The following is a 26,898-nucleotide window of genomic DNA, read 5'->3' on the forward strand; positions in this document are numbered from 1 at the left end:
ACAGACACTTTTCCANCTAGCCTGTAACCTCTTTGACATCGGCTACAGCAACTTTTTTCATGACACATCTCCAAAGGCAAGAGAAACAAAAGAAAAAATGAACTTNCCTATGATCCAGCTATTGCACTACTGGGTTTTTACCCCAAAGATACAGACGTAGTGAAGAGAAGGGCCATATGCACCCCAATGTTCATAGCAGCATTGTCCGCAATAGCTAAATTGTGGAAGGAGCCAAGATGCCCTTCAACAGATGACTGGATTAAGAAGATGTGGTCCATATATACAATGGAATATTACTCAGCCATCAGAAAGAATGATTACCCAACATTTGCAGCAACATGGACGGGACTGGAGGAGATTATGCTAAGTGAAATAAGTCAAGCAAAGAAAGACAATTATCATATGGTTTCGCTCATTTATGGAACATAAGAAATAGCAGGAAGATCGGTAGGAGAAGGAAGGGAAGAAGGAAGGGAGGGTAAACAGAAGGGGAAATGAACCATGAGAGACTATGGACTCTGGGAAACAAACTGGGGGCTTCAGAGGGGAGGGGGTGGGGGACTGGGATAGGCCGGTGATGGGTATTAAGGAGGGCACATGTTGCATGGTGCACTGGGTGTTATACGCAAATAANCATGGTGCACTGGGTGTTATACGCAAATAATGAATCATGGAACATTACATCAAAAACTAAGGATATACTGTTATGGTGACCAACATAACATAATAAAAAATTATAAAAAAATCTTTAAAAAGAATCTATCAGTTCCGTTTTTTCTTTGTAAATTTCCAATCTTGGCACCTTCCATTCTCCTCCAAATAGGACTGTTAGCTCTCTGGATATGATGAATTGCTGTCATTTCACCATCACCCTGGGAATTCCTTTTGCCTCTCTCCTGTGCTAAATCCTTGATTCCTGTATCCACTATTTTTCTTGATGCATTTTCTTATTTTGATAGAACACATCCTCTGTGAGCTTCCTGAGAAAGGGAGATTAATTTTGAAACTCTCCATGCCAGATAATGTTATTGCCCCATTTTCACACTTGACTAACAGTTTTCCTAAGTATAAAAATTTTATGTTAGGGACTGTTTCTATCAATGGTAATTAGGTACCTTGACAGATCCAACTTTGGAAATATTGGCTAAAATTTTTGTATGTGCACGTAAAAAAATATATAAAACTCAATATATAATATGTAAGACTGTATTTATATATTAGACTTTTACATATCATATATGCTAAATAATTATATATTCATTCATTCTTTTTAAATGCATAGATGACCTGGCAAGAAAGTAAGGAATATGGAATATTGAGGCCAAAAGTAAAGGTGGGGACCCAGAGAGGCATTTGGTACAGTAAAGCTGGCTTTTATCTTGGTAGCATTTACCAACTATCTAAATGGAGGTTTTGGGGGTTTCCTGGGACACACAGAACAGGACACAAAGCCCAAGGTGGGGAGCCTTGTTGGGCAGCCCGGTAGGAAACCTTTCTCTCATAAAGCTGGTGTCTCAAATGATTATACTGTCAGTGAAAGGGTAAAGTAGAATTAACTCTGCTTCCTACCCCAATCCCAGGACTAAAGAAAAAATATGTGTCTTGAAACTTGGCATTGAATGGAAGGGATCTTTTGTGGTTCCATACACATTTTAGGATCGTTTGTTCTAGCTCTGAGAAAAATGCTCATGGTATTTGGATAGGGATTACATTAAATGTGTAGATTGCTTTGGGTAGTATAGACATTTTAACAATATTTGTTCTTCCAGTCCATGAGCCATGGAATGTTTTTCCATTTCTTCATGTCATCTTTAAATGGATGGATGAAGACAGACTGCTGTAGCACTGGAAGAACTGTAACTTTATACTCTGATAATAAAAGAATTCTGCTTTACTTAGCTTTAGAAAAATTTCTCAATTTTATTTCTGCCACTTACCCAACCTAATTAATAACTTATTTTTCCAAAACTCTAAAAGTAAAGACAAAAAAAGATGAAAATTTTAATACAATGAGCTGGCCTCAAACGAAAACACAATCACTGAGATATCAGTAATGAGAGCAAGAAAGCAGGCAGAGTATAAGGCTTTTTTTAATGTTTTACAAGGGCTAATTGTAGCTGTTCACTCTTATAATCAATGTTTGTAGCTATACTCAGGGATCAGAACTTATGTAAGCTACTATTCTTTTTTTTTTTTAAAGATTTTATTTATTTATTTGACAGAGAGAGACAGCCAGCGAGATAGGGAACACAGGCAGGGGGAGTGGGAGAGGAAGAAGCAGGCTCCCAGAAGAGGAGCCTGATGTGGGGCTCGATCCCAGAACGCCGGGATCACGCCCTGAGCCAAAGGCGGACGCCCAATGACTGTGCCACCCAGGCGCCCCGTAAGCTACTATTCTGTTTAGACAGAAAGCAAGCAGGTTTGGAGTCAGAGTTTACAAGCCAATAAAGACCATATAGAAGACTCTAATAAGTATATAGTTCAGAATCAACCACCATATAACTCCCTTCTCAGACTCACCTGAATGCCATGATAATGTAGAATATAAGACATATTTCATAAGATATTTCATTTCAAATATATTTAGGGCAATTATTCTAGATCCTCTTTCCTGTCACAATTTGTTTATATAATCAACTAGTTTAATTCTAATTCAGTTAAAGTGATATTTGAGTATGCCCTTTATGGAAGGCCCTAATATACTTCCTGGGCATTTGGGAAATCAGCAGGCCAGAAGTTCCCACTGATTAATAAAACTTGGTTCTTTTTTTTTTTTTTTTAAGATTTTATTTATTTATGTGACAGAGAGAGACAGCGAGAGGGGGAACACAAGCAAGGGGAGTCTGAGAGGGAAGCAAGCCCGATGCGGGGCTCGATCCTAGGACCCTGGGATCATGACCTGAGCCGAAGGCAGATGCTTAATCACTGAACCACCCAGGTGCCCCTAAAACTTGGTTCTTGTCCTTAAAAAGCTCACGCCTGGGAGAAAATCGGTAAGTAAACAGTCACTGTATACTAAAGCTAAGGCAGAAATAAGCCTAGCAATCCATGAAACATAGATGGCACATCCAATCTTGTTTGGGACACTGATGGGAATGGAATCAGGTCAGGGAAGGATTCACAATGATGATGCCTGGTGTGAAGATTTTCTTAAATGTTATAAAAATCTGAAGTACTATCCTTATTAAATTATGACCTGGATTGGGAAAGTAATTTCTTTAATTACCAAATAAAAGATTATAACTTCCCAATATTAAGTGAGAAAAATGTTAGCATACAGATTCTACAACTTAAAAATGGGTTTACATTCCAAAGGCTTATAAAGTAGGTGGTTGGGAAAACTGAAGCACATTTTCCCCAATTAACAGTATTATGAAATATTAGTAAATTCTCTGGGTAGTTCTACCCCCAAGCCTACTTAGCCATATAATACGATAAAATGCTATTTGTGGTGAAATTCAGCTAATAACAATGTAGTTCAAGTGATTAACACAGAAAACTGAATTTGAAGTGATTTTAATATATCTCAAACCATGGTTCTTATGCTTAAGGAAAAGCTGATTTAATTAAAGGAGTGAGGATTGAATGAAACAAACCATTCATTTATTTGTGCTAGGCACTTTACAAGCATTATCTAAATTTAATCCTTCTAATAATCTGAGCTATATTTTCTTAATAGAATAAAAATAAAAGGATACAAATACGAAACCATAGAAGGATATAAATAGGACACAAGTCCATTTTTACACATTGTCAATAATTACAGTTTTAAAATCTCATTTCTATATTCCACAAATCTACGGCTTTTCCTTCCCTACCAAATTCAGGGTGGACAATTTTAAACCATTGGAAACAATGTCATGTGTCCACTGTATTAGAGCATCATTCATTCATTCATCAAATGTTTATTGAGCTCCTGTGTGCTAACCATTTTGGGGCAAAAAAATAAAACACAGGAGTTTACACTTAAATTAGGGAAGACAAAACAAGTAGATCACAATGTAGTTGTTAGGAGAATAGATAAAATACTGTATATGTACCATTGTCAAAAGTAAGATGAACTACAATTTTACGTATCACTAAGAAAAAAGCTACCAATTAAAGTAAGACACACCTGACCACTTAGAATTCACTTTAAATTTCTTAAAGAGTGCTTTTACACTTATATTGATTCAACATATATCTCTTATGGGCATAAAAAAGGAAAATAAGAGCAAAATATTTAAAGTATTTCTAACTAATTTCTTCATACTGAGAGTTCTATTCTCTTTTGAATCACTTGGACTAATATAGTCCTCTGTGCCTCACAAGAACATTGGTGATGGAGTGTTTCTTAAAACTAAATACCAGCTCATATGCTGACTTTACCATTTTGTGGAGAGCTATATTACTTTTTGACTCTAACTTGAGAAATAATGCTTAAGTTATCTGATTGAATATCCATTCCTTCTCACGACCATTCAATTTTTAGTGGTTAAGAGACTGCTTCACTTTTGCCTCCATGATTTTCTTCCAAGCTGCGAACACCTACTTTGCAAGTTTTGATGCTGGTTTTGGTGTTTGCTCATACAAGCGGCGAGAACCAAGACAGGGACGGCTGTTACTTGACCAAGAGCAATTGTTAAGACACTATCATTTTAAATACAAAACGTATCTTAGAATTCATGAATCATAGTAAATAGATTTCCATTATCTAGTTTTATAACTTAAATAATGATTCTACATAGACATTATCTCTTCAAAAACAACCGAAGCTAGTACTACCCACATTATAATTTTTAAGAAGTTTTTATTGAAGTATAATTAACACACAATGTTATATTTAGTATTACCCACATTTTAAGAAAATAAAGTCAAGCTTATACTAGTTAAGTAGTATGAAGTAAAGCCAGAAAGGGAATCCTAGTTTGCGGATTTAAAACGTATATTCTTTCTACTACAGCAGAAGTACAAAATAAATAGTATTGAAATAGGGTTGGCAAACTATGGTGTATAAGCAAATCCAGCCATTGCCTGTTTTTGTATGGCTCATGAGCTGAGAATGGTCTTTACATTTTTAAAAGCTGGGAGAAAAGAAAAAAGAATAATATTTAATAACGTGAGAAAATTACATGAAATTCAAATTTCAGTGTCCACAAAAAAAGTATTGTTAAAACACAATCACATTCAGTTACATATTGTCCACAGCTGCTTTTACCATACTCAGCAGAGTTGAGTAGCTGCTACAGAAACTGCACTCCTTGCAAACCATAAAATGGTTACTATCTGGCCCTTTACAGAAAAGTTTGCCAATCTCTGGTATAAATGATAGGTGCTATGAAAGGACAGAAAATGGAAAGATCACTGTAGGCCGAATGGTCAGGAAAAGCTTTAGGATCTCATTTTAAATGAATATTGTGTGCCACATATCCATTAAATGAAATCTTATAAAAACATTTATCTAGCTATGTTTTACTATAGAAGATGCAAAGAAGTAAAAACAAAGGCCCCTGCACTCCAGACCTTCCATTTTACTGGGGTAACTTTAAAAAATTACCATAAAATATAAATTATGACAATTATAGTAATTGACAAATTAATTACCATACAAATTATGATACATAAATTTTATATAACAAAAAAAATGCAATACCGAGTAGTAATGCACAATAATTGACAAGTGAGTGGAAATGACAAAAAGTGTAATAGAGCTCAGAGGAAGGACAGAACAAGTGAATGAGCTAGAATGGTCTGAAAGAGCTTCACGGATTTTGTAGAATTTGAAAAGTGAAATAGGAGGCATTGCAAGTAAAATAAACTTGGCAGTTAGTAGGTGCAAGAAACATTTAGGGAACTGTCATTGCCTGGAACATGACTAGGGAGAGCTTTTAACAGTAGACTGCTTGCTCTGATCCCTATACTTGTTAGAGTCATCAATGTGCAGGTACCATCTCCTTGGAAAACAGTCTTCACTCTTACAGAATAAGGGATAAACTGAGCAAGGGCAAAAAAACCCAATCCTATAAAATGCAGGTTTTCCAAAAATAATTGTTAATTGACATTTGTTCTTTTATAGTAACGGAATTGCTTTCAGGGTTGGAGAATCACAAACGAAGAGATAAACTGTTATAAAATAAAACCAAAACCAGGCATAAATCTTTACATATAAGAGACTAATTGGGGACACCTGGGTGGCTTAGTTGGTTAAACATCTGCCTTTGGTTCAGGTCATGATCCCAGAGTCCTGGGATGGAGTCCCACATCGGGCTCCTTGCTTGGCAGGGAGCCTACTTCTCCCTCTGTCTGCTTCTCCCCCTGCTTGTGCTCTCTCTGACAAATAAATGAATAAAATCTAAAAAACAAACAAACAAAACCACAAAATACAGAGAGAGAGAGAGAGAGAGAGACACTAATTGCAGGCACGAGCTTCAACCATATGAGTATTTTAAATTTCAAATTAAGACAAGGTATTTGGAAGCACTCACTTTGCCTAAGTGCCGGTGCTGAAATAAAGTTTAGATTCCATTATTTTATGAAGTGAAACAGCTTTCAGAAGGGAATACAAGTTTAGTTATGCCATCCTCAAGGAAATGGTGAAGAAATAAGATTGTTCTTAGAAAATGAGGCCAAATAGGTCTAGGATAGGTCAGCACTTAAGTAGCCAGCATGCTCGAATCCAGGGAAATTAAGATACAACTTCTACCCTTAAGAAGCTCACAGTCTTGAAGAGTAGACAGTCAACCAATAATTACAAGTCAGAAGGATAAGTGTTATACTACAGAAGGCTATGGGGGCATAGATGTGCTGCTTGCCTACCACGTGATGATGCCTACTAGGAGATATGACCAATAGCAACAAAATTATATGATTAACTACTCAGGAAAGAAAGAAGGGGAGGGGAGGATAGGAGAAAGGGAGGAAAATCTTTCCCTGCATATTTAGAGAACAAGGAATAAGAAAAGTTGTGTGTTTTGAAATGAATGTCTCAAATCCAAATAGACATAATAACTTCGACATCTACTAGGCTGCTTAAATCTGTTAAGGGAGTTATGAATGAGTCATGAGCTGCACAGTAGCAGTCCTAGTCACTGTTGTCACAAATTCTCTAGTCTAGGAGCCTTGTAATGGAGGCAAAATACTGAAGTTTAATTGCAGCCAGCTACTTAAATCAAGGCATCACTGCTTTAAAAAAAAAAAAAAAGTCCTCATTAGGAACACTTTGAAAGGAATGGAAAGAAGGCAACCAGATGGCTGTCTGGGTTGTGGTAGTTTGGAGTGTTTATTACTAGTGATAAGGACATGTTATTAAAACAGCAGACTTAAAGATTCTAAAAACTACATACTAGATCAGACTATTAGAAATCATCTAACCTAAATCTTGCTTCATGGAAGGGAACGATTATTTAGCTGCCTATTATGTGTCAAACAGAATTTGGAGTTCTGCAAGAAAAGGTTCCCCATTTTAAAGACAAGGAAATACATTCTCAAATGTAAATTATTTGCCCAGAGCCACATGTCTGGTTCCAAAGTGCTCTTTCTACTACACCATGATAGTGAGTCCCAGCAAGAGGAAAGATAAATTGACCAGAGCCACATGGCTTATTAGTAACAAAGATAGGATTTCCACTTACATGCAGAAAAAGTCCATAGCAAAGAACACACATAAATGCAGGGTAGAAAAGGAGTGATAGTAAACAACTTAGCCTTCTCCTATGGTTTGGTTGACTAGAATTTTCAACATAACCTCTTCCATTTTTAAAAAAGATTTATTTATTTATCTGAGAGAGAGAGTACACGCACGCATATGTGTGTGCAAAAGCGGGGTTGGACGGAGGCAGAGGGAGAGCAAGAGAGAGTCTTTAAGCAGTCTCTGCACTGAGCTTGGAGCCTGATGCAGGGCTTGATCTCATGACCCTGAGATCAGGAACTCAGCCAAAACCAAGAGTCAGATGCTTAACCAACTGTGCCATCCAGTTGGCACCATCCAGGTGACCCCTCAACATAACCTCTGAATCACCAAAATTTATTGGTAGTATGTGCTTGGGGACTGGTTGTCAAAACTATATTTTGAAGAACACCTAAGTGTAGCATATAGTTGGACCATTCTTAAAATAGCACTATTAATTAAGACTTTCTTTTCTAGGGGCGCCTGGGTGGCACAGCGGTTAAGCATCTGCCTTTGGCTCAGGGAGTGATCCCGGCGTTATGGGATCGAGTCCCACATCAGGCTCCTCCGCTATGAGCCTGCTTCTTCCTCTCCCACTCCCCCTGCTTGTGTTCCCTCTCTCGCTGGCTGTCTCTATCTCTCTGTCGAATAAATAAAATCTTAAAAAAAAAAAAAAGACTTTCTTTTCAAAAAAAAAAAAACAAACAACCAAACAAACAAAAAAACCCCAAATAATTTATGACATGAAGGAATAAGTTTTCCTAACCAACCAGAAGTGTTCTCTCAAATTTGACATCAAGTAACATAACAAGGAGGGCTCATTACCTTTAAAAACAAAATTCAATTATCCAATTTTGCAGACACTAAGAAGAAATAGATTTGCTAGTAATAAACCTAGCAACAATGGAAAAAGGGACATTACTCAGAAGTATTTAGGTCAAGGGGCTCAAACCTAGCACAAGGTGGAAAGGGAGAAAAGGGGGAGAGAAAGAGATCGATTACTTCCTATACCCATGCTACAGTGAAAACAGTAGAGAATGTGCAGTCGAAAGGGATCAGTCTCCCCCAACTTGCTAAAATCAGGCCTTGGGTTACATGCCATTTACTGTCTACTCTAGACATTCCTTCTCCACTTCTCACCATTCTCTATTTCCTAGCAGAATTCCAGATTATTTTAGTAGCTATTGGAGATATCTTATTATCTTTCCTCCAGCCCAAGGGAATGAATGAGAACTGGTCTAAACCAGTCATAGTAATTCCATTCCCTACTGCCAGTGATTGGTCTTAGGATGCACATGTAAACCAGTTCTGGACGATGAGACTTAAGGGAAAAAGTGGCTGGGGAATTTCCCTTTCCAGAAAACAAAGAAAAAAAAGACAAGCTTAGCTAGGAAAAGGCCTTTGCTTCTATTCCTTCCTTTTTATTTGGAAAGATGGAATAAAGGTAAGATGAAAGTAGACTTGCAGCAGCCATCTTACAACCAAAAGGTGACTGCAACAAAAGGAAAATCCAACATTTCTAAGGATGGCAAAATTAAGGGTGCACCGGGTCCTTAATGATATAGCTGAATGAATGAATCAACTCTGGAATTTCCTATTAATAATAAATATCCTTTTGGTTTAAAGTACAGTAAATTGTTAACAGCAAATACAATTATTTCACATTAATGTAATACTGCTAATTTGAATTTGGGGAGTTTTATAGGTCTAACTGTATTTAGTGTACTATTGAGTTTCATAATTATATAAGAATAATACGGTATTTACTTATACATAAAGAATTTATCCCTAGCTTTATTTTGTGCATAATTAATTGATATTACATTAGATATAATTTAGGCAAATAGTTGGGATCTGAAATTTTTTTCCTTCAAAGGAAAAAAGCATCATTGAAAGCATCATATTTCCTCAAAAAAGACTCAACATCATAAAAATGTTTATTCTAAGTTAATTTACATATTTAATGTAATCCCAATAAAAATACTGTGAGGACTTTTTTTTTCTGGTACTAGTTTGATTAGAAAGTTTATTTGTATATTACTCAGCCATAAAAAAGAATGACATCTTGTCATTTGCCAACAACATGGGTGGACCTAGAGAGTGCTATGCTAAGTGAAATAAATAAGACAGAGAGACAAATACCATATGATTTCACTTATATGTGGAATCTAAAAAACAAAACAAATGCATAAATGAACAAGAAGCAGAAAAGACCCATAAATACAGAGAATAAACTGATGGTTGCCAGAATGGAGGGGAATGGGGGGATGGGCAAAATGGGTGTGGGCAATGAGAGATACCGGCTTCCAGTTATGGAATGACTACGTCAGGGGGAATAAGAGGTATAGCATAGGGAATATAGTCAATGGTATTGTAATAGCATTGTATGGTGATGGATGGTAGCCGCACTTGTGGTGAGCATAGGATAAAATATAGACTTACGGAATCACTATGTTGTACACCTGAAACTAACATAACACTGTGTGTCAACCATACTTAAGAAAAAAAAGTTTATTTGTAAGAATAAACAAGTTACAGGAGCCAGGGAAATCTTAAAAAAGAATGAGGGGAAAGCTACCTCTACCATCTTCTAAAACATATTAAAAATGTCTCTGTAATTAAAGTGTAGTAGTGGCACATAAATAAATAGACAGGCCAATGGGAAAAGAAAGAAACTTAACAGATCCAAATCTATGTGAAAATCTGGTACATGATAAAGGCATAATTTTCTTAAACACTTTATTTACTTATTTGTGAGAGAGAGAGAGTGCAAGCGCATGAACAGGGGGGAGGGGCTGAGGTAGAAGGAGAAGCAGACTCCCCGCTGAGCAGGGAGCCCAACTTGGGACTCAATCCCAGCACCCGGAGATCATGACCTGAGCCAAAGACAGTTGCATAACCAACTGAGCCACCCAGGTGCCCTCATAAAGGCATCATTTTAATCCATGGGGGAAATGACTAATTTTTATTGAGGTGAAACTCACATAATGGAAAAAGCTCTTTTTAATAAATGGTGTTACAACAACTGGATAATCTGTGGATAAAGATAAAACTGAATCTGTTCCTCACTTTGCACATCAACATAAACTTAAATTGGATGTAAAAAAAGGAACCATATAGGTACTGGGAAAAAACATATATGAATTCCTTTATAACCTGGATTTCTGTGATTCAAAATCCAGAAGAAACACATGCTTTATAGATTTGAGTACATTAAAATTTAACAACAAAACTTCTGGGGTGCCTCGGTGGCTCAGTCAGTTAAACATCTGACTCTTGATTTCAGCTCAGGTCATAATCTCAGGGTTGTAAGATCAAGCTCCATGTCAGGCCCTGCACTGGACATGGAGCCTGCTTAGGATTCTCTCTCCCTCTCCCTCTCCCTCTGCCCCTCCCCAGAACCCTCTCCAAAAAAAAGAAAATAATAAAAAATAAAAAAATAAAAACAAAACTTCTTACATAGCAAAATACATTATAAGCAAAGTAGAAAACCAAGTGGGAAAAATATTTTTAACACTTTTAAAGAAGAAAAATCCTGAATACACAGAGCTTCAAGGAGTCACTTTGGAAAACAGTTTGGCAGTTTCTTAAAAAGTTAAACACAATTTACCATATGACCCAGCAATTCTACTCTCAGGTATTTACCCAAGGGAAATCCAAACTTATTTCCAAAGAAAGATTTGTATGTGAATGTTCATAGCAGCATTATTCATAATAGCAAAAAAAAATGGAAATGACGCAAGTGTTCAGCAACTGATAAACAAGTAAGTAAAATTTGGTGTATCTACACAATGGAATATCATTCAGCAGTAAAAAGGTATGGTGTACTGATATCATGCTACAACATGGGTGAATCTTAAAAACATTATACTAAGTGAAAGAAGCCAATCACAAAAGGCCACTTCCTGCATGATTTCATTTACATGAAATCTCCAGAATAGGCAAATCCTTGAAGACAGAAAATAGATTAGCGGTTCCCAGGGAATGAGGGAGGGGGGAAAAAACTGCTAGCAGGTAAGTAGTTTCTTTATGGGATAATGAAAATGTCTTAAAATTAGTGACAATGAGTATATTGCCCTGAATATACTAAAAACCACCAAACTGTATACTCTAAAAGGGTGAATTCTATGGCATTTGAATTTTAATTTTTAAAAACCTAATAAGAAAAACAGAAATATTAGGATTTGCAGCTCAATATGTGTGCTTTGTCCTTTATTTCTCTATTTGTGTGATTAGCTCCTTAAAGCCTTCCTAAGATGCCTGATACCCATTATAAATTTAAGAAGCTGAAAGAAGGACTAATCAGATATGAGTAATATACAGCTTACAGGAAAAAAGCTGACATTACAAAAAATTGAAAGGAGAGCTCCTACTTCATAAAGAATAAGCCTTTCTCACAGTTCTCAATATAAAATAATTTACTAGATGTCATTCCTTAAGAGCTTGTGTGTCAGGAAGCATAAGTGTTTTGCATGTATTATCTCATTCTCACAGAACTCTAAAGTAAGCAGAAATTTTAAAAAAAAAGACTATGAGAGGGTAAATGACTTGAACAAAGTAAATACACAAGCTGGGCTTCAAACTCAGATCTTAATCACTTTTTTTTTTTAAGATCTATATCACTTTAAACAACAATTTCTACACCAAGGTATAACAAGAGCAACAATGGATTAGAAATCTGAGTCTGGGTTTGAATCCTGTTTCTGCCATTTGATGATTTTGTGTTTTTAGGCAAGTCAAAGAACACTGAGTTTTCTCATTAAGAGAAAAATATTAATCCCTGCCCTAATGTATCTCATAAAATGTATCTCAAAAAAAGGCACTAATATATCTTTCAGTTAAAGTACTGTAGAAATGTTAAGAGATAACTACAGAAATGCAGTACTATTAATAACTAAAAACATACTGAAAATAAATGGTTTTAAAAATCTATAGTTTCTCTAATGGTAACATGTACTAAAGCAGCGATTTTCAAAACATACTCCTCTCAAGCACACCCGGGTGCTGTAGACTGAATGTTTGTGTCCCGCCCCCACAGCCCCAAATTCACGTTAAATGTATTTAATTAAATGCATTTAGTTAAATGGTATTTAGAAGTGGGGCCTTGGGAGGTGATGAGGTCATGAGAGCATAGCCTTCATGAATGGGATTAGTGCCCTTAGAAAACAGAGGCCACAGAGCTTCCTTCCTCCTTCTGCCATGTGAGGACACAGCAAGACTGCCATCTATGAAGCAGCACACGGTCCCCACTGGACACAGAATCTGTTGGCAGCTTGACCTTGGACTTCCCAGCCTCCAGAAATGGGAGAAATACATTTCTGCTGTTTATAAGCCACCAAATCTATGGTATTTTTATTATGGCAACTCAGACTAAGATACCAGTTGCAAGTAGGGATCACAAACCAAAGCAACTCCAAAATCTTTTTAATAAAAAAGTTCAAAATCACTGTTTTTGGCATCATCTACTGGTTTCTATCACGGAACAGACTTTTTAACAAGGAAATCAGGATTTCAGGCCTTACCCAAGAAAAAGTGTTGGGTGTTTTGAGACTAAACATAAATTGAATCCTGGTTCTGCCACATACTAGTTGGGTGACCTTTAATCTCAAGTCTGCCTTTCTTATTTATAAGTGCTTATTTATAAGTACTTGCAAGGTTATGAGCAGATTAAATAAAGTAATATACATAAAGCTACTACTACAATGACTGGCACAAAGTACCTACCAGGGAAAAGAAAGTAATTGTTATTATTACATTATCTAGCAATATTCTGGAATTACTAAGTCTAATTTGAAAAACTAAATTATGGAAACTCAAGAAAAATCATAAGCTCAAAACCACCCTGAATATGCAAACACATCTAAATAAGCTTTAGTGAAATTAAAGGCAAGAGATTACGAACTGAAAGAGTTTAAAGCGTAAGTCATATAAGAGACTGTCAAAGGAACAAGTCCAACTTGAGATTAAGAGATAGATGGGGGAATGGAAAAAGATGGGTAGATATGAAAAATGCAAATGAATGAATAGAAAAAGAAATAAAGAAGGATGCTTTAAAATTGGTTGAAGTGAGACTTCATAAATCAAGACCTAGGAAAAGGCTGAATGCTAGAGTATTTGCAAAAAAATAAGACGCACAACTTAAATTAAGTATTGCCAGGATAACAACTATGAATCCAAAAAACATGATGGGTCTCAGACACTCAAGTCTTAGTCTTTAGTGGCCCTACCACTACGCTTCTACTGCCTTAGTATGAAGAAGACTTTAGTTTGTTTTCTCTCTTTTCTTCCTTAAAGATTTAATTATTTATTTGAGAGAGAGAGAGAGCACACAAACAGGAGGGGTAGAGGGAGAGAGAATCTCAAGTAGACTCCACCCTGAGAGTAGAGCCCAACCTGGGGCTCCGTTTCATGACCCTGAGATCACAACCTGAGCTGAAACCAAGAGTTAGACACTTAACCAACTGTGCCACTCAGCCACCCTGAGTTTGTTTTCTTATTTATTAACAAAAAATATTGTCCCCTCTCTCTCAGTTTACCTTACAGGATACAGAATTCTCTGAATGGTTTTCTCGACTATACAGTGACATGGTAAAATGAGATCATTTCAAATGAAAGTTCTCTTTCTGGGGCAGGGAGAGAGTATATTACCACTAACTTTAAACTCAGCTGAGGCCTGCCTATGTTCCAATAAGGAAATAGAAAAGAAAATAGAGGAAAACAAGCCACTTGAGGAGCACATAAAATTCACCACTATAACTCTTTTCTTCACAATATTATAAAGAAGCATTTTTCTAAAGAACTTTATTTTCTAGGATAAGCAGTTAATAAGGAAGACCAAAGCATCTATTTAAAGAGGGTAAGTTACCAACAATTATTCAATCTTCTAATCAGCAGATTTTAACTTTATTTTCCCTTAGTGTTTTTCTTTTCAGTTCCTCATCTTCAGAGAACTTGTTTCAACAAAGTGAGAAGCTGAGCTCTAAACTTACCTGTAGCATGTATAGTTATTAAAAAGCTATTATTTTTATATATTTTCATAGAAGAGTGCTGGTATACTAAAGGACCAAGTTTTAGTTTAAGAAAGGAAGCAATTAAGACACATACCAACAATCAATGTTACATTTATTTTTATACTCCAGGTTAATTTTCCCAAATAATCTGTCATGGATCAGTTTCTAGATCCTCCTTATTCATGTTACAGTCTTACCTTTCCGTCTTCTAAAGCCAAAACAATCTCCATTTTACTTTATATGAGGCCTTCTACCACCTCTTTCCATTGTGCATCCAAAATCTATCTTCTGTTAGGGTTTTCTCACGTTTCTACTGTGTATCATAGTCAGGTCTCCAATTCTTAATTCCCTCCCCTGGTTTTTTCAATTCCCCTCTCCCCATTCTCACCACCTCTCTATCCCACTGTTTTAATTTATGGGATTCTTCTTTCTCTTTATTTCAAGGACCTTCTTTCACAGTAATGCATCTCTTATCCTCATCTCTTTTTTGATCAGTTTTTGTACGTATTACTTCTTTAGAAACTAAGGTTTCTCCTTTCTAGTCTTTATTCCAAGTGTATCTATCAACCCATCTCTAGAATCCCAAACACACCCTCTTGACTATCTCATACCTATTCTTCCTACTCCCCCTTTTTTTAAAAGATTTTATTTATTTATTGGACAGAGAGAGAGGCCGTGAGAGAGGGAACACCAGGAGGGGGAGTGGGAGTGGGAGAAGGAGGCCTCCCACTGAGCAGGGAGCCTGATGCGGGGCTCGATCCCAGGATGCTGGGATCATGACCTGAGCCGAAGGCAGATGCTTAACAACTGAGCCACCCAGGCGCCCCTCTTTCTACCCCTTTTCTCTTTACAGTCACTAGTCTCCAGAATACTATTTGATACTACAAATACCCCTCAAGCCCAACTGCCTATATAATTTCCTCTGCTTTCCAGTGATTACCTCTCCCATGTTCAACTCATATCCCTCTTTCCTACACCTGAGTAACCCTAATCTCACACAAGCCATTCAACAACCTAAAATTCCCCAAACCTATCTCTTCAACACAGTTCCTCCTTTCCCAGTAAATGGTTTTCCCCAAAACATTTTAACAGGCTACTCAGTGCTTCATTAACTCTGAGTCTTATCAACCAGTGTATACCTTCCATCAGACTTATTTGCCTGGCAAAAATCAACTATCAAAATTTCCTCTTTAAAATTCCCATACCTTATCTCTGCATCACTTTCATTCACTAAACCCTGTTCCCAGTCTCTTCTCCACCTCTAGAGCCCATGATCACTCTCTAAACACCTCATCACTCCTCCCCTTACTCCCTACCCTCACTTCTCAGTACCTTCCTATTACCCTTACCAGTCTGCTTGGCTTTATTTTCCATCTTTTCTTAACCCTATTTTCAAGCTTTCTCAGTTCTCCCGTAAGAGACCTAATCTCTTAATCATCACCTCACTCCCTGACTTTGCCTCTTACACAACTAGGAAACTCTCTCTAGAACCTTCTGCTCCCTAGTTTTCTTCCCTTTAACCCTGCCTCTGGTGTTCTCATTTCCCTTAGCTTTTTTTTTTCTTAAGGTGTTTTTTTTTTTAATTTTATTTATTTATTTGACAGAGAGTACAAGCAGCGGGATCAGGCTCCCACTGTGCAGAGAGCCCCACGTGGGGTTCCATGGTGGGACCCTGAAATCGTGACCTGAGCCGAAGGCAGACGCTTAACCCACTGAGCCACCCAGGCGCCCCTCCCTCAGCTTTTCTAATATTTAGTTCTTTCAGTCTTCTTACTATTCCCAAATCCCTCCCTAGTTGTTCCCGTAATTCCCCTCAACTTTTCTCTCAGTCATTCCCCATGTCTCTCAACCCTCCCCGACAGGTATTCCCCGACTTTTGTCACCTCTACTACCTTTCCTCAAACCTCCTCCATCACTTCTTCTGGAGGTGCCTCCTACATCTCTTAAATTATCCTCTCAGCTCTCTCAATCTTTGCCTCACTCCCTCCTTCTTTCATTACTATTTGCCCTCCAATTTCCATTGACTTGGCGCCTCCCCTAGTTCCCAAATCCGCCTTCAACACCATCTAAACGTCTCCAGGCCGCCGCCAATATTCTCTCCCATCCGTAGCTTCCGTTGCCATGCCGCTCTAAACGCCCAGAAACACCATTCTCCAATGGCCGGGGCCTGGCCTCTAGGGAAAGGGGGTATGGGTCACGTACCCCATTCGCATCTTGGCTCCGCTCTGACTGCCCCCGCTGCCGGGGAGAGGTGGGCGAGAGGGCAGGCGGCCGAGGTGCATGCTCTTCTCGAGGGCCGACATGAAGGGAAGGCCTCAGGTAGTCAAACAGTAGCCTAAGCTTCGTCCCACGCTAAGTGCGGCCCAGCCGGTCACAGCTCCCTCCCCTAGCGACGCCCAGTGCCTTTGGACAGCACCCAGCTACCGGCAGCACCGCCCACCGCCCACCGGCTCCGTAAACTCCGCCCCCTCTCCTCAGCGCTTCCACCGGAAGTGCGCAACAGCCCTCCATAAAGGAAGCTGGGTAACGGAGTCTACGGATCTTTCAGACCTCCAGCGAAGACCTCATCGACCCTCGCCGGAAAGACAAGCGCTCCTGAAGGCAATGCACCCTGGGCAATGAAGTCCTCAAAGGGCCTATCCCTTTGCGCTTGCGCAGCTGGAGGCGAGAGCGGCCAACCTCGCAGAGGTAGTGTAGCAGAGCATGCTGGGTGTTGTAGTCTATTTGCGGGAAGATGTCTTGGCGCCTTTCCTTCTCATAGCTTCTTGCAGACTGTTACAGGAAGAGGCACTTCTTCCTGCTTCCCAGGCTGCCCGGCGGCTCCGGTTGCCGGGGAACTCAGGCGCCTTGGGAAAGGATGGCGGGAGGATACGGCTTAGGTGCTGTTCAGTTCAGAGCCGGAGTTCTGTTGGTGAGGAAGAGCTCTGGCTCGTCATGAAACAACGAAAAGGCCAGGGGCCTGTGGGCGTCCGTGGCCGCAAGAAAAGAGGTAACCTGAACGACCAAAGGTTGAGGAAAGAGTAATGAGGCGGAGTTAGGGGAGCTAGGTGTAAAGAATTCTAGGGAGACTCCCACACGCGCCTGTAAAAAAGGGGGGAGAAGAGAAGGAAGGGGGAAACCACCAAGGAATCAAAAGGCTAAAAGAGAAGGCAGTTGGCCCTCCAACGAATGGATAGGAAATAGGGGCTGAAGTGGGGGGACAAAACGAGCAAATAAACGGGGCGAGGTGAGGGCTAAAAGGGTACAGGCAGAACGTTCTAAAGAAAGGGAATAAAAAATTCTAGGAACTTTTTTAACTTTTTGAAGTGAGCTATAACTGACATTTATCATTATCATAGCTTTAGGTTGTACAACATGATTGGATATTCGTATATATTGTGAAATGATCACCGCAGTAAGTCTAGTTAGCATCTATCACCGTACAATTACTAAAAACTTTTTTTCTTGTCATGAAAATTTTTAAGATGTACTCCTTTAGCGAGTTTAAAGTACAGTACACTATTAACTATAGTCACTGTGCTGTACATTACATCCCCATGACTTAGGAGGCTTTTGATAACAAAGTTAAATGTGTGTCTGTGTGGGAGGGTATACCTTTGGAGTTCCACATGGACGGGAAGACTCATAAGTTGGAGAGGTGCTATGTCAATAATTCTAATAGGCAAGGATCATGTTTTATACATCACTGAATCCCCAAAAAGTAGCACAAAGCAGGAGTTGGTAAATGTTGGCTGAATGAGTCAAACATGAGACAAACAGAAAGCATGAAGGGCTACAGGCAGGAGTTGGGAAAGATTGTTGTGGAGGAGAGAGGAAGAAAGAGTGGGGAGTGACCAGGTGTGGTAGTGTTGGAGTGGGGGTGAAGGTATGAGGATCTCTGAAGGATCTGAGAGGATGAAAGAGTGTGTAGTAAGAGGACCTTAGGATAGTAGGCTTAAGGAGAAACATGCTTACCAGAAGAGCAGGGAAATGTTAGCTGCAGAGAAAAGAGTCGCCCTAGTAACCTAGGACAGATGAGGAAACTGGAAATTGAATCTCTGTAGGGCTGCCTCCAAACAACAAACAAACTTTGTGTGACTTTGCCTTTATAGGTAAAATGGTATTAAAAATAGTGACAGTACATTAGGCCATTGGATTGAGACTGAATCTACTGACTGGAAATGAATCTTATCCAAGTTGTTTAAAGATAACTAAAGCAGTTTTGAGGCAGTACCTCTCCTGCCAGGAATGATGAGATGATATGAAATAGAAGCATGGATATATTCAGTGTTGGTGCTCCCAATGCCGAACCAGTCAAGCATATTAAGTTGATAGGAGGGAAATAAAAATAGAAATAACATAAGAAGGTACTTCTTGCTATACCATGTGTATATATGCAGTAATGCTCGTACACACAACTGTGTGTTGTTTTTATATTGAAACTAGTTATCCATAAAAATTACACTGAGTCATCTTGAACTATAGAGAAAAGAGAAGGTGTTTGCTTTAGAAATCCAAAGACTTACTTATATAGATCTCCTGATCTGACATACTCCAGTATGTTTTTTTCTCGTTAGGCATGAGCACTCTCCAGGTGAAAAGTAAGAGGAATAGAAAGGTGTATGTAATGTAGGAATGGTTTCTTTTTTTTTTCTTTTTTTTAATTCCAGTATAGCTAACATACAGTGTTATATTAGTTTCAGGGGTAAAATGTGGTGGGTGATTCAGCTATTCTATGCATCACCTGGTGTTCATCATAAGTATACTCTTTAATCCCCGTCACCTATTTCACCCATTCCCCCACCTCTTCTCTGGTAATCATCAGTTTGTTCTCTATAGTTAAGATCTGTTTCTTGGTTTGTCTCTCTTTTTTTTCTCCTTTGTTCATTTGTTTTGTTTCTTAAATTCCATATGAATGAAATCATACGGTATTTGTCTTTCTCTGACTGATTTATTTCGCTTAGCATTATATGCTGTAGCTCCATCCATGTTGTTGCAGATGGCAAGATTTCATTCTTTTTTATAGGTGAATAATATTCATATTCCTATATATATAGTTTCTTAAATCTCCTCTAAGTCATTATTAGGAGATAACTATGAATGGAAGACAGGGTTATTAAAGGAAAGTTTTATAGAAAATCATGATTAAATGCCTCATTTACATTTATTATCTGTCTGAAATCCAATAAATATTATAAAAGTCAATCAATATTCTCAGCCCAGTACTGTATTAAAAAATAGTGGCAGAATCTGAAGATGATAGTGTCTCTTTTCATTGACTGAATGATTTTGGCAGGAAAGAAAATGCACAATTTAAGGTGGTCTTTATTGAAATACTGAGTCGTATGACTTAGTCATACGATTTAATCATTTCAGCATTGAGTGAAGGGAGTCGTTGATGTTTCATGTTTAGTGATGGTTTTAAAGTAAGAGAGGTAAAGATAACATATCTTAAAACCTGGGCATTGCAATAATAAAAACACTACTTGGAAGAAAAATTTCAACTACTTCTGAGATTTTAAAAACCTATATACTATATCATTATGCTTATATTTTTGAAATGGTATCTTTTTTAATTAAAGTGTAGTTGACATGCAATGTTACATTAGTTTCAGGCGTACAACATAGTGATCTGCAAATCTATATGTTATACTCTGCTCACCACAAGTGTAGCTACCATCTGTCCCCACACAACACTATTACAATATCATTGACTATATTCCTTATGCTGTACGTTTTATCCCCGTGACTTATTCAGCCCATAATTGGAAGCCTGTATCTCCCACTCCGCTTCCATCTATTTTGCCCATCCTCCCGCTCCTCTCCCCTCTGCAACCATCAGTTTTTCCTTGTATTTATGGGTCTGTTTCTGCTTTTTGTTTGTTTAGGTTCCACATGTAAGTGAACTCATACAGTATTTGTCTTTCTCAGTCTGACTTATTTCACTTACTATAATACCCTCTCGGTCCATCCATGTTGTTTGAATGGCAAGATCTCATTCTTTTTTTAAGGCTGAGTAATATCCCGTTGCATACATACACCACATCTCCTTTATCCATTTATCTATCAGTGGCTGCTTGGATTACTTCCCCATCTTGGCTACTGTAAATAATGCTGCAATAAACATAGGGGTGCATATATCTTTTCTAATTAGTGGGGTTTTTTTTGTTCTTTGGGTAAATACCCACTAGTGGAAATTACTGGATCATATGGTAATTCTGTTTTTAATTTTTTAAGGAACATTCATACTGTTTTCCACAGTAGCTGCACCAATTTACATTCCCACCAATGGTGCATGAGGGTTCTTTTTTCTCGACATCCTTGCCAACATTTGTTATTTCTTGTCTTTTTTATTCTAGCCATTCTGACAGTGTAAGGTGATACCTCGTTGTGGTTTTGATGTGCATGAAATGATATCTTTCAATTAAAGAGGAGCCTGATTTAGCATGTCTTAAGTTGGTATTATGTTCTTTACTTAGAATAACCTGAATCAGAACCTGAATAGTAATTAGTTATCAAGGTGACTTAAGTGACCAGCTAGGTTATTTTACGGTCTGATTTGCTATTTACCTCTCATGTATTAGAATACATAGGATAAACATTCTCTCTATAGAGACTAAAATGTGCGTTCTCATTCAAAAAGCAGATTATGTTTCTATATTTCGTCTAAAGTTTGACTTAGTGTTTTTGGATTCCTCCACAGGTTTGAGTGATATTTCTCCATCTACAAGCCTACCACCTCTGGTTGAAGGCCAGCTACGCTGCTTTCTGAAACTTACTGTCAATAAGGTCATATGGAAGATTGCAAAGCCTCCCACTTGTGTACTTGTCCGAGTGAGATGGTGGGGAGAAACATCAGATGGAACCCTGTTTTGTCCTAGGGACACATTGCAGACTGAACCAAAAGCTGTGAGAACAACTACACGTTATGCTGTTCGCTGTGGTCCAAAGCAGTTTACCTCTTATCTAACTGGTATGTTTTTGTCTTATCATTTTACCTGCAGGCCTAATAAACATGTGTTACGTTGTTAGCAGTAGGTGTTACTGTGTACATAGTATCTGTGGCTTTGTTAATTATTGAGTGGAAGAAGCTTTATAATGGCCACTGTTTATTGAGAGTATACGGCGTGCCAGTAGTTGATACATATTGCTTCTAATCATTAATAACCCTGCAAAAAAGACATTTTCTCTGTTTTATAGGCAATGAAACTGAGGTTCAGAGCTGAAATGAATACTCTTTAAGGTTACATGGTTGATAAATGGCAAAAGTAGGATTCGAACCAATTTCTGTCAGACACCAAAACTCCTATACTTTCACCACACCATGCTTCTTTAAATAGTAACTGTAGTCTCTGCTCTGGGACTTATATTATTCTCAAGGAAAGAGTTTATATATATATAATAATATATATATATATTAGAATTTATGTATATAATATATAATGTATATATAACATATATAAATTTGTATATATAATGTGTGTGTATATACATACATTACATACAGTATGTATGTATATAAACTTTTACTAACAGTGCAAGATAACACATGCCGAATGAGTGGGTTAGTGAATTAGTAATACAGGTTTTCAGAGCAGGGAAGGATCCCTTTACAGGAAACCAGGAGCCAAGATTTCTTCATTTCTGTTCAAGGAAAGCATTCTAAATGTACTGTATTTCTCTATTCGGGTCAGTTTTCACATAAACACATTTTGGATGGTGGGGTTGTATATCAAATCAATCCAGTTCAAGTCAGTAAAAATTAAGTATCATGTAAACTTTCTTGGTCTTAGAATACTAGAGAGTCAGAGTTGAAATAAACATTAAACTGTCCTTAAGAAGCTTATAGTCTATCAAAAAAATTTTGAAAACCTCAAGATATAAAGAACAAAAATTCAGTCACTCAAAAGATATATATTGAGCACTTATCATGTGGTAGTCATTGTGCTGTAGGCACTGTGGGGAATTATAAAAATGAATCAATTCAATCAGAATGGTATCTAATTCTAACTAAATTCACAGAGTAGTTTAGTTACAATACTAGGTAGGAAGTGTTAAGTACTATTATAGGATACCTGTAGATACTCTGGGTACTGTAAACTTAGTTTAACAAATGAAGAGTAATTAAAAATTCTTTAATAGGAGAGAAGATACCCATTAATATGATAATCAACAGATCGACATTTATTTGGGCATCCTGTGGTCTAATAAAGAATGCATTTGAACTTTATCAGCTGCAGGATTTGGGGAAAGTCCTTTTCCGTTTCTGACTCCCCTTTTTCCTCATCTGTAAAATAGGATTAGATTGCTGCCCTTTCACCCTGCTTTTTCATGAAGAAGCAACCTGGTTGAATGAGAACATGGGCTTTGAAGTCAGTCTTGAATTGGAACTCTGGCTTCAGGATTGGATGCCTGTGAGCTGCTGAGATGTTCCTTAAGATCTTGGAGCCTCAGTGTCCTATTAGTTAAATGGGAATAATAGCACTACTGGCAGGAATTATTGAGAAGATTAAATGAAAAAAGTTGTGTGAAGTGATTGGTCCACTACCTGGCACGCTGTAGGTGTGAGTCTTATAAAAATACAAAGTCTTGGGCACTGTGGGAAATACAGAAACTGTAGATGTAGTCTCTGATCAGAAGGAACTTACAGATGAGTTGAAAAAAACAAAACTGATATGTATGAAATAGTAGTAAGCAGTGCCAGACAGTAAGTAATTAAATGTCTGATTACTTGGCATATATAGTAAGTACCATATGAATATTCCAGGAAGTTATTAAGAGCTAAGTTTATCATAAGTTCTTAGGAAACCAAAATCCTACTTTTGTTGTGCACTAATTGGCTGCTTGAATTTGAGCAAGCCATTTCATCTTCCTGGGCTTTTATTTTCCCATTATTAAATTGAAGGGGTTAACCACCAAATGGGTCCGTATTCAAATTTTATAAACCTAGTTAGGGAAGAAGCTTTGTAGAAGGTAGGATTTGGATGGATAGGAGTTGGATGAGGTGAACCTTGTAAGTGAGGCCCAGCTGTGGACATGAATATGACGTGTTAATTAGAAAATGAAGACACAAGAGATCAAACATTAGTTCACAAGATCTGTGCTCTAACTGAAAACTTGGAAAATGTGTAACTATTTCTTAAGCTATGTGGTAGGTATTTGGTTTATTATTCTTTTATGTACTCTTTTGTATGCATGTTTCATTTGAAAGAAAATAAAGTGCATGGTTCTGGAAGCCATGAGGAAGCAGCATGGTGGACAGCCTGGCAAAGCCAACACTGGGCCCCAATCCTAAGTAAGCCACCACCAGGCTTTAGGAGACACTAGGCTCATCAAAGCCCCTCCCGTCCCTGTAGACTAGGCAGGCTGCAGCAAGCAGAAACAGTTGGGTTCTTTTATATCAAAACAGCAAAACACTGAAAAGGAAGTTGAGAGAACCCCACTCTTTAATAGTCAAGCCACACACAAGCCTTTCTAACACCCTGTAATCATTGCTAATTACATCAATGTAATTTTTTTTTTTCTGTGTGTGAGGTATTTGTCATTCTTCTCTAAAACTTTATTGTTCTTTTGGTCATGGGTTCACTATTCCCCAGCCCCAGACTGATGTGGTAGGTGCATGTTTTATTTGAAAATAAAATATTTTTTTAAGTAAAAAAGTTTTCTAATGTATACCCCTTACCCATTTCCAAAAAAAAGAAGAAAGAAAGAAAGAAAAAGAAAGAAAGAAAATGAAAAATATCTGTGTATGTTGTAATTATTTCTGATTAGATATGGCTGTGCTGGTGCTGGAAGTAATCACCAAACTTGATCATCTTCCAATTGGTCGAGTTCAGATCAGTGGACTAGCCCAGCTTTCTCCAACCCATCACATCAATGGATTTTTTACCATTGTTTCACCAACATCCAAGAAACTTGGAGAACTCCAGGTAAAAATATTTTAATTCTTTTCTGCATGGAATAGAACTTTTTCAGCACAAGTAATTGAGTCTGCTTGTAGAATGGATAGGTGCATGACTCCCATATATCATGCTAATTCCCACTTCCTGCCTTTGTTCATGTTTTTACTCAAAGACTATAATGTATCTTACTTATCCAAATCTTCTTGGTGCTTCACTGCCCATCTCAAGTGCCAGAAATCTTTCACAGCTGCTGCTGCATTCATCCTCTCTGTACTCTTTATTAAATTTATAACATTGATTATATAATCATTGTTCAGTTAAAATCCTACAGAATCTCTAAAATTAGTAGTCTCCCTTTAATTTCCTTTCTTTTTAGTTTCTAGATTCTCTGGGAGGCAGGACAGTGTTTTCTACTTTCTGTGTTTTTCCCACAGCTCCTAACAAAGTGCCAAGCAGTAATTGCTTGTTTGACTCATGTTAGTGGTATCTTTGGTATGTTCATTCATTGATTCAGCCTTCCTTTTTTTTGATACATTATTATGTGCCACTAAGGATACGGAGAAAAGAGATGATCTTTTCATGTAGTTTTCCAAAGTCATGTAGGAGGAAATAGAGTAACAAGTAGAATGCAGCATGATAGGTGTTCTGCTTCGTGTATGTACAGGATGGTGGGGAAGAACATAGAAGGGTCCTTTTCTGAGGGAGACTCTGAGAGTGCTTCTTAGAAAGTTCTGAGTATTCAAATCACTTAGAAATTTCATGTTTTGTACTTTGTCAAATGTATTCTAAAATACAGAAATTTAAACAGGTATATAAGAAAATAGTTTAAAAAATACGAGAAAACATATACAGCATTACCAGATGTAAGAACCTTTTATAAAACTACAAGCACAGGAATGGCTGGCTCAGTCAGAAGAGCATGTGACTCTTGACCTTGGGTTCCTGAGTTGGAGCCCAACACCATTGGGTATTGTGATTACTTAAAAAAATAAAAATAAAAAACAGCACATAATCGTGTTGGTGCAACAGAATAGAGTCCAGAAATAATTCCATCTGAGTGAAAGAACATAACATTTTTTTATTGTATTCATCATATTTTTATATGTAATATATTAAATTTATAAAGTGACTCCTTATGTCGGTAACTTTAGGGTGAAGGGAGTCTGGTTTACTCCTGTTTTTCTGATAATGATACAAATTCACATTAGATCTGCAAAACAGTTTGGCATTCTGTTTCAAGAGCTATAAAATTACCATATACCATTTACCTTGGTAATTCTGCTCTTAGGAACTTATCTTAAAGAAATACCATAAAAAGAGAGGGAAGCTGTATGCCTAGGTCCGGTTATGGAAATACACTTTTAATATTGAAAAAATGAAAATAAGTTATTCCACAATATTAAAATTATAGTCTATTAGTGGAATATTTTGTTTCCATAAAAACAAAATTATGTAGTCATGATTGTGTAGCTGCATGGAAAAATAGATTTTGGATTGATGACAAAAGAGAATTAAAATTAAATACATAATCAATGATTGGGAAAAAATAAGGAAAATTGAAAATAATTGGAGTATAGGATTCTAGGTGGGTTTTTTCCTGTTCTTAAAATTGAGATATAGTTCACATGTCATAAAATTCACCCTTTCAAAGTATACAATTCACTGGTTTTTAATATGTTCACAGTGTTTTATAACCATCACTACTATCTAATTCCAGAGCATTTTATCACCCCAAAAAGGAGTACTGTGCCTATTAGCAGTCATTTCCCCTTTTCACTCTTCCCCAGTCCCTGGCAACCAATAATTTAACTTCAGTCTATATATTTGCATATTTTGGACAGTTCATATAATTGAAATAATATGTAGCCTTTTGTAACTGGCTTCTTTCACATAGCATGATGTTTTCAAGGTTCATCTTTGTTGTGGCATGTTTCAGTACTTCATTCCTTATTATGGCTGGATAATATTCCCTGTTACGGATAGACCACATGTTGATCCATTCTTCAGTTTGATAGCTATTTGTGTTATTTCTACTTGACTACTATGAATAATGGCAGCTTCTGTGGACATTCATGTACAAGTTTTTTTGTGAACATATTTTCATATCTCTTGGTCTATACCTAGTAGAATTGCAGTCATAGGGTGAGTGTGTTTAACTTTGAGGAATTGCCAGACTGTTTTCTAAAGTGGCTGCATCATTTTTTTTCCATATTTAAATATCAGTTGATAAAATAATACTTGTGTATTTTTTATTTAAATGTCATTGGGCTTGTTGGAAAATTGTATAGAGATTTGGAGGCAGAAGTTAGATTTTAAAAGATTATGGAATAAGAAAATAAGTAGTAATTAGAGAGTTCTATTT

At 37.3% G+C, this 26,898-nt stretch overlaps 2 protein-coding genes across 7 annotated transcripts in view; one reads left to right on the forward strand and one right to left on the reverse strand.

Moving 5' to 3' along the window:
• PPME1 (protein phosphatase methylesterase 1) overlaps positions 1 to 17,183 on the reverse strand; it is a 71,932-nt gene extending 54,749 nt beyond the window's left edge. Inside the window, exon 1 of one of the 2 annotated variants that reach the window (XM_002915310.4) lies at positions 16,858 to 17,162. In XM_002915310.4, coding sequence (XP_002915356.1) covers positions 16,858 to 16,958 — 101 coding nt within the window. In that variant the 5' untranslated portion in view covers positions 16,959 to 17,162. Of the gene's footprint in view, positions 1 to 16,857 lie in introns of both variants that reach the window. The other variant, XM_019795389.2, reaches the window with a different exon arrangement.
• Positions 17,184 to 17,373: 190 nt separating this feature from the next.
• Positions 17,374 to 26,898, forward strand: part of C2CD3 (C2 domain containing 3 centriole elongation regulator) — a 130,594-nt gene continuing 121,069 nt past the window's right edge. For 3 of the 5 annotated variants that reach the window (XM_019795390.2, XM_034666350.1, XM_011219851.3), the window contains exons 1-3: positions 17,374 to 17,644; positions 21,338 to 21,607; positions 24,406 to 24,563. In XM_019795390.2, coding sequence (XP_019650949.2) covers positions 17,590 to 17,644; positions 21,338 to 21,607; positions 24,406 to 24,563 — 483 coding nt within the window. In that variant the 5' untranslated portion in view covers positions 17,374 to 17,589. Of the gene's footprint in view, positions 17,645 to 21,337; positions 21,608 to 24,405; positions 24,564 to 26,898 lie in introns of those variants that run through there. The other 2 variants (XM_011219850.3, XM_034666351.1) reach the window with 2 other exon arrangements.

Source organism: Ailuropoda melanoleuca, chromosome 8, assembly GCF_002007445.2.
Source record: "Ailuropoda melanoleuca isolate Jingjing chromosome 8, ASM200744v2, whole genome shotgun sequence".
NCBI lineage: Eukaryota > Metazoa > Chordata > Mammalia > Carnivora > Ursidae > Ailuropoda > Ailuropoda melanoleuca.